The sequence below is a fragment of the Pristis pectinata genome, chromosome 3, assembly GCF_009764475.1.
Source record: "Pristis pectinata isolate sPriPec2 chromosome 3, sPriPec2.1.pri, whole genome shotgun sequence".
Classification (NCBI taxonomy): domain Eukaryota; kingdom Metazoa; phylum Chordata; class Chondrichthyes; order Rhinopristiformes; family Pristidae; genus Pristis; species Pristis pectinata.
This window is the reverse complement of record NC_067407.1, coordinates 98,351,558-98,363,343: the sequence shown is the minus strand read 5'-3', so window position 1 is coordinate 98,363,343 and position 11,786 is coordinate 98,351,558. Positions and strand designations below refer to the sequence as shown.

The 11,786-nt window shown below is 36.9% G+C and overlaps 1 protein-coding gene across 6 annotated transcripts in view; it reads right to left on the bottom strand.

The window, feature by feature from the left end:
- Positions 1-224: 224 nt before the first annotated feature.
- Positions 225-11,786, bottom strand: part of LOC127568266 (protein transport protein Sec23B) — a 39,206-nt gene continuing 27,644 nt past the window's right edge. For 4 of the 6 annotated variants that reach the window (XM_052011813.1, XM_052011814.1, XM_052011812.1 and 1 more), the window contains exons 14-20: positions 9,554-9,707; positions 9,373-9,450; positions 8,286-8,447; positions 7,562-7,648; positions 6,218-6,373; positions 5,784-5,849; positions 1,900-3,150 (exon numbers count right to left, since the gene is read on the bottom strand). In XM_052011813.1, coding sequence (XP_051867773.1) covers positions 3,061-3,150; positions 5,784-5,849; positions 6,218-6,373; positions 7,562-7,648; positions 8,286-8,447; positions 9,373-9,450; positions 9,554-9,707 — 793 coding nt within the window. In that variant the 3' untranslated portion in view covers positions 1,900-3,060. Of the gene's footprint in view, positions 257-790; positions 1,143-1,502; positions 1,685-1,899; positions 3,151-5,783; positions 5,850-6,217; positions 6,374-7,561; positions 7,649-8,285; positions 8,448-9,372; positions 9,451-9,553; positions 9,708-11,786 lie in introns of those variants that run through there. The other 2 variants (XR_007955985.1, XR_007955984.1) reach the window with 2 other exon arrangements.

Here is an 11,786-nt window from a genome sequence, read left to right as displayed (position 1 = left end):
AGCTTTGGTTAGGCCACATTTTGAGAAAGAATGTGGAGGCTTTGGAGAGGGTGCAGAAGAGGTTCACCAAGATGTTGCCTGGATTAGAGAGTATTAGCCAAAAGGAGAGGTTAGATAAACTTGGAATTGTTTTCTCTGGAGCGAAGGGCCATTTTTGATAAACATCTTAGTACCTTTTTGTTTAAAATATTCCCACAGAGGCCAGTTTCAAAACCAGTACTTACAATTTATACTTGTATATCCACATAGCTGACTCCTGTATAGGCAAGGAAACAATAATTGGACATAATACTGCAACCATGAGCTAATACCCAATATTTGAAGAGCATATATAATGTGAAAGATGCAGGAAGATTGTCCATTGAGCATTCTATAAAGAACTTGGTTGTTCCTTGGTTCACCCATATAAGTGAGGGAATACCAATCTCAGAGGAATCAGTATTGTTCTAAAGTAATTAATTGTGAAAAATGCTTAAGTGTTTTAATGTACTTATGTGCTAATGCAAAAATTCAAGACCATCACCACCTTTCACTAATGTTGACATTATGGACTGTCTAGTTTTATTTTTATCTGCTCTAGGAATTAGTTTGACTGATAATGAAATGACCTAGCTTCATAGATTTGATTGTATCCCTTAATTTTATGAAGTGTGGTACCTTAAATCATTTCTATAACTAGAAAATACAACACATTTCAATAGATTTCCTTTTATTTGCAACAAGGTGGCTAGCATGATTTAGTTTTTTTTGAACCATGCATAGTTTTTAAACTTGGAACCTGACAGCAGTCATTCAAGGAACCTGGGAAATTGAGAAAATTTTAGCCATAGGCAGCCAAATCCAAACATGAATTTAAACAGTTGTATCTGTAACTTTAAGGTGGTTGGTGACTGATCTTCATGTACTGCATTCCAAGATTATCTAAAATAGGACCACAAAACATGATATGGGGTTGTTCTATCTAAATTTTATTTTAGATATGATAACAATTCTACCATTTTGTGTTAAAAATGATAAAAATGCAAAATTCCATATCCCACTGTTGCCTTTTCTGGTCACTTGGAACTCATGGAATGTTTTACTGTGGCCAAGAAATTCAATTTTAGTTAGTTAGGAGAAAAAGCTGCAGCCACATCTGTGACCTGAAAGAACAGGAAACGTTAAAATTAGGATAATTACAAAGATTTTAGCAATCAATTCAGTTAACATTTATTCATTTGAGCCATCAAGTGTATTTTCCTTTTCTCAATTCAGCCTTGGAAATTAAATCAGCACAATTTTGTACTGATTAGGTCCAGCAAAAGCAGATAATTAGTGTCTTCTTGTTGATTTAATTGGCTCAAGAGATATGTTGTGATCTATCACATTATCAAGCTGGTAACTTCCTTTTTCAACATCAGAATTTTTTTTTAACTTTAAAGCCACTGCACTTTTGCTGCATTTCCATTACATTGCCTTTGTTCACTTCTTGGCAGTGTTATGTGTTCAATAAGATCACATACCTTTTGGGTGCCTTCATTTTCTCCATGATCCTATTCTGGAGCTTTGTATGTGATGTGTTTCACCAAAGTTTGTACTGTGCAACTGTGATAACCCGATCCAAACTTTAAACTCTTTAGTTTCTCAAGTATGTCATCCAATTATTTTTGGTGCTCTGGGCAGTTAGGGCTTTAAGACCGGCTATCTAGAAATAAATTGGATATTAAAATTACAGAAGAACAGATATGTCAGTAAGATACATCAAAAATAAAAGTTCCTTTTGGGTCCAGACATGATTCTCGATAAAAGATAAGACTGTCATAATACATTACATAAATTGTAGAACCTCGTGTTTTGAGATTGATTAAATATGAAACTGGAACTTCCACTTTGTGGAACAGTGCAAGCTTGAGTCAACACTTTTAGGAATTGTTTTATTATTCTATAAATAATGGTACAAATACTAGAAATGCACACCATATTCTCCACAACATATTTCTTGCAGTCAGAATTGAGCCAAATGAAAGTACTTAGTTTTACCATGAGAGTTCAAGAAATTAGGAATCAAACCCATTACATGTCCTCCCCAGGTTGTGAACATCTGATTTATCAACAGCCCATACATATGAAAGAACGTTTAGAAGATTGGTGGGATGGGATGGATGCGGGTGGATTTACAGGCTGCTGTGGGCATCTTCTGCATTGTGGAAATGGGATATTTCCATGTGCCTTCTCTGTTCTGAGCTGCAACAATCAGGAACTGGGTCCAGCTGAGCAGAGTTAGGACTGCTGATCAGACTCTCTCACTCATTCACTGAGTCAATGAGGCCAGCTGGCAGCCATTCTTTCTGCTATACCGTCACAGCTGTTTCTGTAATCCTCTCCCATACACTGTTTTTGTTCATTTCTGACTTACAGACATTTCAGTTTATGAACAGTTCTCGGGAATCCAACACTGTTGTAACCTGGGGACTGCGTATCAGAATGAAGGGTCATATTTAAAAACCGAATTTCCACAAATTTTAGCAGAGTTTTACATCTAACTGGTAGTAAACTGCAGCGAAAGAAATTCTCACCTCTGTGGAGATAATCTGTTTAAACAAACAAAACTATAAAAGACAAGTTACCCACAAATATCAGAGACTTCATCTTGCATATTTTTGCAATAAGAAGTCTTCTATTCTTTTACCAGAAAATTTAAGGTTATTTTTTAATAAATAGGCAAACTAAAAGTACGTTACAATTTCAAAGCAAGCTAAAGAAAAAAATATGGAAATAATTTTTGAAGTTATACACATAAGCAGTCAATGTATTTAAATTTATTATTAGCCATTAAACTTGTATATAAAAGACATTGATTGAATGATAAATTAAAGATGTTAGCAGGAAACAAATTTTCTCTAATAGGAATGAAGTAGTTTTGCAAATGAGTGACACCTAAAAATTAAACAAAAATCAAATCAGGACATCTACACAAGCAAGGTGCAACATAAAGCAAGACAGTTATAATTCAAAATAAAGAATCTATGTGAATTCACTATTTTCCAGTATTTCTCTTGTGCTCTTCTGCACCAGATTGATTTATGATGCACTGGATACTGCTAGCTTTTTTAGATGGTCCATAAAGACTTGAAGACTAACATCATCAGTGAGGATTGGTGCACCAGATTCCTGAAGAATACATAAAAAATAGAATTATAATCAGTATCTGTTAAAATAGTCATTGCACCCAAATAATACAAAATAGCTTCATATATTAGATTTGCTCTTTGGCCAAAACTGCTTGATATTGCTAGATTTTTGCATGATCAATTTTATCTCACTTTGTTTAAAAGAACCTGGTCCAGTTTCCTCACTACTAATATATCTCACAGAGTTATACAGCATGGAAGCAGGCCCTTCAGTCCAACTCGTCCATGTGGATCTAGTCCCATTTACCTGTGTTTGGCCCAAAACCCTCCAAATCTTTCCTTTCTATGTACTTGTCCACATGCCTTTTAAATGTTGTAATTGCATCTGCCTCTACCACTTCCCCTGGCAGCTTGTTTCATATGCTTCCACCCTTTGTGTGATAAACACGTCCCTCGGATCCCCTTTAAAATCTTTCTCCTCTCAAACCTATGCCCTATTAGATTTCCCTACCCTGGGAAAAAGACTGTGACCACCTTATCTATGCCCCTCATGATTTATAAACCTCTAAGGTCACCCCTCAGCACCCTTCACTTCAGAGAATACAGTTTAGACCATAAGGCACAGGAGCAGAATTAGGCCACTCAGCCCATCAAGTCTGCTCCACCATTCGATCATGGCCGATTTATTTTTCCCTCTCAACCCCATTCTCCTGCCTTCTCCTGTAACCTTTGACACCCTTACTAATCAAGAACCTATCAACCTCTGCTTTAAATATACCCAATGACTTTGCCACCACAGTCGTCTGTGGCAATGAATTCCACAGATTCACCACCCTCTGGCTCAAGAAATTCCTCCCCATCTCTGTTCTAAAGGGATGTCCTTTTATTCCGAGGCTATGCCCTCTGGTCCTAGTCTCTCCCACTACTGGAAACATCCTCTTCACGTTCACTCTATCCAGGCCTTTTTTTGGTAGGTTTCAATGAGATCCCCCCTCATCCTTCCTTACTCCAGCGACTACATGCCCAGAGCCACCAAGCACTCCTCATACATTAACCCTTTCATCCCAGGGATCATTCTCATAAACCTCCTCTTGACCCTCTCCAATGCCAGCACATCCTTCCTTAGGTATGGGGCCCAAAACTGCTCACAATACTCCAAATGTGGTCTGACCAATACCTTATAAAGCCTCAGCATTACATCCTTACTTTTATATTCTAGTCCTCTTGAAATGAATGCTAACACTGCATTTGCCTTCCTTACTACCGACTTAACCTGCAAGTTAACCTTTAGGGAATCCTGCACTAGGACTAAGTCCCTTTGCACCTCAGATTTCTGAATTATCTCCCATTTAGAAAATAGCCTATGCTTTTATTCCTTCTACCAAAGTGCATGACCATACACTTCGCTATGCTGTATTCCATCTGCCACTTCCTTGCCCATTCTCCCAACCTGTCCAAGTCCTTCTGCAGACTTCCTGCTTCCTCAACACTACCTGCCTCTCCACCTATCTTTGTATCATCCACAAGCTTGACCACAAAGCTGTCAATTCCATCATCCAGATCATTGACATATAATGTGAAAAGTAGTGGACCCAACACTGATCCCGTAGAACACCACTAGTCGCCGGCAGCCAACCAGAAAAGGCCCCCTCTATTCCCATTCTTTGCCTCATGCCAGTCAGCCAATCTTCTATCCATGCTAGTTCCTTTCCTGTAATACCAGGGGCTCCCACCTTGTTTAGCAGCCTCACATGAGGCCTTCCGAAAATCCAAGTAAACAACATCCACTGACTCTCCTTTGTCTATCCTAGTTGTTACTTCCTCAAAGAATTCCAACAGTTTCTCTTTGTACCTCAAAGCCCATGCAGTCCTGGTGCAAAAAAGTGAATCTGTTTTGCAGCATCTCTAGCTTTATCACATCCTTCCTAATATACAACGATCAGAACTGCACACAATATTCCAGGTGCTCTCACCAATGTCTCTAAATTTTCTTTTAAATAAAATACAAAACATTAGGTGATCATATTTTTCATGGGTGCCACCTTAATATTTTTTTACCATTTATTATCTACAAATAGAAGTAATGCCATCTTGCATTCACTCTTTGAATACTCTTATTAAACACAGGAATTTAGTTTGGAAAGTTTTATGGCTAAGACATTTTAATGACTTCAGATATTTGGAACAATGGAATCAAAGATTAGATTTTACATTCCTTCACAATTTTTTAACAAACTGACTCGTGTTAAAATACATTTTCACAGGTCTCCTGTACCTAATTCAAATGGTTATTTTTCATATGCGAATCTTGAATAGCAGACTAGCAAAGTATTAACCCGGAATATAAATGGTCCTTCTTCATTACATAGCTAATCATGTGCAATTTTCAGGGCAGCTTGGTGGACACTGAGGAGGAATTGAGAATCATTTTCTCTCCTCTGTCATTGTAGGCAATTACAAAATACTTTCTTATAGACCAACTGAAACCAGACCAAGGTAATAATCTGTACCCTTCATTTCTATTTCGTGCCAAAGTGGCTGTAACTACTTAATGATGGTGATATAAATAGAATGGGTTGTGAGAAAACAAGATCAAAAGTTTTGGGTTTGTTGGGTACACATCAACCAGTAAAAGTTCACACATTTAATAAAACTTTTCTAGAGGATACCAACCTGCCCCCAAGCATACAAGTTATTATGAGTCTGTGATGGGTTCACTTTTGATAGAAGGAATCGAGCCTTAAAAGGAAGAGAAAGTCGATTAGCGTTACCCTCAAAAAACATCACTTGTTTCTTCTCTTCTTCATGTTGCAAAACCCCATTAAACCCAGGACATAAAAATCTTCAAAGCTTTGCCATGAAAGCTTCTGGTTAATCAAATTGTTTTTTTGCAAACATATAGGAGTAATATAATAATGATAATAGAAAAAGACAGTTAACAGCATCTAGCACAGACATGATTTTCTTTAAATGGGCATGATATGACCTCATTTTTTTGTTAGCTAGAAGAGAATGTAATGTAATTGAATCCTTTACCTAAGATTTATTTCAACATTTCTACAAAGATGAGTCCTTCAGAGGTTGAATATTAAAAACAACTTAGGTACCTGACTCCCTCCATGTTCTGTGTCAATGTAACGTGGCATTGGGAACCGAGTCTGTAGGATTTCTTGTGCATCATCCAGTGGAGCTTGCAGGAGTTGTTTAAAGTTTTCATACTCTTGCATGTCCTGGTAACCAGCCTTCCGCCACTGCGATATAGTCTGAAAAAGAGCGAAAACTGAACAAGCTTCTTTTCACTTAGCACTTTTCCCCCAACATTTATTTCCAAAATGAAAAATATTCTTTGTACGTGCAACATTTGAAAACAAACAGTGTGCTATTAATTGGTTCAGTATTCAAATGAAGGACATAAATTGTAGATTCATTAATAAAACATTTTAATTAGGTTTTTAGTAATTCTTTACAACTCATAACTACAAGGTCAGCCTGCACAGTTTAAATCAAGTGGTGTATGTTCGAGGGAACTGTGTAAATTAAGATTATAATCTAAATATAATGTAAATATAATTAATCTTTATTACTCTGGACACCTTAATTTTTGTGCTGTCTGTGAATGATTTTTAGCAGCTATTTTGCCCAGTACCAAGGGACGGGCATTTCAGCCTGAGAAGGTGTAAATCTCCTTATAAGCTTCTGACAATAATATTCTATCAATTTTTCCAATGTTGTCTCAAGTACATAAGAAACCCAAAGAACATAAGAAAATTAACACTATTTAATTTGAACTTTTGAATCATGTTGCTACATAAAATAGTCAATTGATTAAAATACAACTTCCAAGGGATAGTTTCTCTTGGAATTCATATAAACTAATGATTACTAATGCTCCCAGGTTGTTCAAGGGATTTTCCTGTGTGTGCACATTTTTGTACGTTATTTTTGTCTGTATATACACATTTTCATCATCTAAAATTTTTGCAAAGACCAATGCCCCTAGATTATAAAAATTGTCCCCTCCCCCTACAAATATAATTCAAAAGGAAATTATAAGTTTTATTCGATGGAAAGGTGTTTCATTATATCATACTTTGACAAAATGAATCTTGTGTAAATCTCTATTAAAACATTTGGCCCGGTCCTGAACTCTGTTTTTGCATCTGCACATTGTTCCCTGAATCCCTTCTAAAGGAACAGGATTTATGATTACTGTATAAAAACACTGTTGAGCAAAAGGGTGAACAAAGTAGCTAAATATATTTAATGCACTGTACTTGAAACTAAATACTTTTCATGATTTGATGATTTTGTATTTCTATCAATAAATACAAGGCCATGTCATGTGCAGCATTTTAATTACATACTCATACACAACCATTAACAATAAGGATAAGAAAACAATTGGTATAGACAGAATTACATTTTTAAAAATGGTTTCATTAAACACTGACCTCTCCATGGTAGATAACAATCTGGAAGAAAGTGTCCATGAGGAGTATTCGATCTGGTAAGATGCTGCCGCTATCTAAAAGCACTGGCTGTGGAAAAGGATGAATGAATGATTAGCATCATTACTTAGGAAAAACAAGACCAATGTTCCACAAATACTGATACTCTTTTTTCAAAATAACACATGTATACTTCCAAGCATGCTCCAGCAGGTAGGAAATAGTTCTGCATGGTGATAAATGTTTGAAAATCTTCCCCCAAATGGTAACTATTGCTGGGCTAATTGTTAAAATCAAGTCTGAGGTTAACAGATTTTTGTTAATCAAAAGATATTAAGGGATCTAGGCAATTCTCAATGAATGGTGGCATACGCTTGAGGGATTAAATGACTGACTCCCTTCACATATTCAAATCGTGACTGAGTCAAAACCATTCATCAATGCTTGTGCAGTTCCAGTAAAAGTTGCTGGAGACCAATCAGAATGAAGAACACCTGCAATTTCTTCTTTACTAATCCAGAAACCGAGATTAATTATACATTGCACTGACTGAGATTACATGAAACTACTAACGAAGGGCTCTTAATTTATTTTGAAACAATGTCACATAAAAGTCCCCCAATTAGCCATTAATACAGAAAACATTTTGCTTATAAAGTCTTCATAAATCAGTCATGCAACATTCCTCATTTGTGAAATAAACTTGACAATATGTATCAATTCTCACCTCAGGAGGTCCATAGAAAGAATAAGAGTAGAGAACAGGCTGAATCATGATCAGTGACTGAGTCAGGTCTTGTCTCATGAAATGATGGCGGTAGTACGATGATTCATCAGGACTATTATTGAAAACTTGAAGGAATGGGGATCTTCTCAGATGGAACATAAACTACAATGACAACATAAGACTACTCAGAACATCACGGAATATACTTGGGCTCCTATAAAACTACAGGTTAAAATACTACCTGGTCTGATGAAATTAGAAACAAAGGAAGATGCCCATGCCAACTGGCTGGTGAAGAACCTCGACATGTCATCTGAGCAAGTTATTGTGCCAAGGCTGTCTCCTTGAGGCACTTTTGACCTGAAATAAACTGACATTTCTCTTGTGGGGTTTCTTTCTTCCTTTAAGACAAAAGACACGCCTGTGTAGAACATCCCACATTGAATACTTCCATTAACAATCCTTTCCTCGCAAATTATTCGAACATTGACTGTTTCTGAATCATGGGAGGAGGTAGCAATTCTTCCAGCACCAATTCTCTGGTGAGAGTTTTGCAACTCTATTAACATTCTAAATTACTTTAAACTCTATATATCACTGGTGAGCTATTCCCTCCATTCAATAATCAACCGTGCTATATGGAAATACAAGAGTTAACTATTGCCATCACTCCTGAAGGCGCCGGGTCCCAAAAATCACTATCGACCTTTTGTATCCTTCTTAAATAGCTATTCTTCATCTATGAGCCTGGACAGGTTTGGTAGGCCATTCACCCATTTTGGGAGGGGCTGAAATCAGAACAAAGAGTATTCTTTTACCACACATTCTGCACTTCAACAACTAGCTGATTAGAAGCAGGATCCCTTGCTGACGTCCCCACCTTTTGGCTAAGCACAGTATCTCACACAGCTATAACCATCTAACTCAGCAGAATCCAGGGACTGAATCACAGAATCAAACAAAAAAATGTTTTTTCTTAAAGTACTGTGGTATGTTTCTATTTGAAAACATTTTTACATTATCTTGCCAATCTGCAGATAATAATTTAAAATCATTTCCAAAGAGTTCAATTTACCCTCTTATTTACCTGTGGATAGAGGGAAAATGTTTCAGAAAGCCTGAAAGAGTTAGGATCATCTTTGTGGAACTGGCCAAACTTCTGACACTGACGAAAAAAAAGGGGAAAGAGTAATGAGTTTTATAGTTGCCACAATCTTAAGTTTTGTCAACTGTCTTTCCAGGCTGATCATAAGTTCTTGGTGGCTTACCAGTCGGATCAATTGTCTGTCCAACCATCGAAGTACATCAGGTCCTTCCTCAGACTCAGCCCTGAAAACTCCCAGCCTTGCCATCAGCACAGCTGATGCTTCCTGATCAAATGCTGCTTCAATGTGCTGGAGTTGACTCTGTGCATCTGCCCAGCTAAGAATCCAAATATTAACACCAAACTGCACAATCAATGCATAATTAGCACCCCCAACACCTCCCCGCTTCCTGTGTTCCCTATAATTTTGATTCAGTTATGAAATATACTACAATGTTGAAAAAAAAATCAGCCATGATTGAATGGCGGAGCAGACTCAATGGACCAAATGGCCCAATTCTGCTCCTATATCTTATGGTCTTAAATATTTTTGCAGCACTTTATTGGGAAATATTATTATTGGAAAATAAAGGAGGATCAAGTAAGTTAAAAATGGCTATTCCTTTTCTATCCTTCCCTCCAAACCTAGATTCAGCTCTGTTGCAAAGGCATTCTAACACATCCAGGGAAGTCTTATGACATAAGATTAGTTGATCATAATGGAACACGCTTGAGGATTAATGCAACTTTGATAAACATTGGGTAAAATACCAGAGGTAATGGAAGCAACATGCAGCGCAGCAAAAATAAAATTGACAAGCAAATAAGTAGTGAAGTAGGGCTGTCAAGCCAGATGTAGAATTTCCTTGTCTGCCAAAGTAATTTGAATATTTTTCAAGGTGATCAAGCTTCATGAAAAGAATGACAAATAAAGCAGCTCTTTGTAAACAGAAAGTCAGTAGCAACCACAGAGGGGAACATTGGGTTATGAAGGATTATTTTGATCTCCCTGCAATTAGCACTATTTGACAAATGATTTGTAGGTGAGTTCTTTAGTATTACATTAGGCCCCGTGGTACTTTTTTTGCAGGATGGTTAGAGTAAAGCTGGTTTGGGAGTTGGGGGGCAGGTATATCTGGTTCATAAGTAATCTTCTCTCTCAGACTGCAAGCAGAACTATTAAAGTTGGGTAGAAGAAATCTTTCAATTGAACAAACCCACTTTAGACATTTTAAACAGAAAACAAATCGGGACATGAAATGAAACCATACATGTGCACACATACATACATGCACATGTGCACGCATACATACACAAGAGGAAAATCTGCAAAGCTTGAGCAGGAAACCTCTTTGTCCTGGCTATGATGATTTCTTTATCTTCTACCAAATTCCTGGACCCAATTCCAATTTCATCTTCCCAAGTGCCTTAACCTAATAAACCTAACAATCTGTGATTTAGAGATTATTTTATTAATTTGATTAATCTTACTGTTTCACAAAAGATCAATTCTACCATTTGACTACTGCCTGTTCTCACGTTGCATGTGTACTCCTCTTGCTCCCCACCTTCTCTGTGCTGCTCCTCTAAAAATACACACAAAGTTAACTGATCCTGTGCTTTGAATGTATGCTGGTTCTCCAGCATCATCTGCCTTATTTCAGATCTCTACTATCTGCAGTATTTTGCTTTTGGTTAACATTTTTAAAGGCTGGAATAAATGCTGTACGGGTGGCATTTTATCCAATATTGAGGCTAGACATGAACAGAAACCTTAAAGATATCAAGAAGGAAAACCCAGCTCAACAGGACAAGAACAAATGTACATGTCCTGGAGAAAACATTTTGGGTAGGTTTTAAATTGAGTCAATGGTAATTTTCTAAAGTTTAGAGGTGGAGATACAAGAGGCTGTGCAGATGCTGGGATCTGGAGCAAAAAAATAAACTGTTGGAGGAACTCAGCAGGTCCTAATGCAGGGTTACGACTCAAAACATCAAGCATCCCTTTGCCTCAACGGATGCTGTTTGACCTGCTGAGTTCCTCCAGCAGTTTTTTTTTGCTTAAATTTATATGTTTTAGGAATTTGTTTGTTTCAGTATATTTTAATGTTAATTTTAAGATGATGGCTGAAAGCATTTTCAGAAGAGATTGAGCCAAGTCATTCTGTTCTTTGTTAGTTGTTTATTCAGTTTGTTGCTTCTTAATTGGTACCTTTCTTGCATGTTAGTTTTAAATTGGTAGTTTCCTATCTGCGCATACTAACATTCAAGTCAATCTGTACTGCTAACCAAGTGGCTTGTCATTTTGTTTATAAATATATTTGTCAATTAGTGCAAATATATAGATACTTTGCATTGTGTGCTATCATGAAAATTGCTCTGTAACATCTTTAAGTGTGATGTATATTTTCTCCATG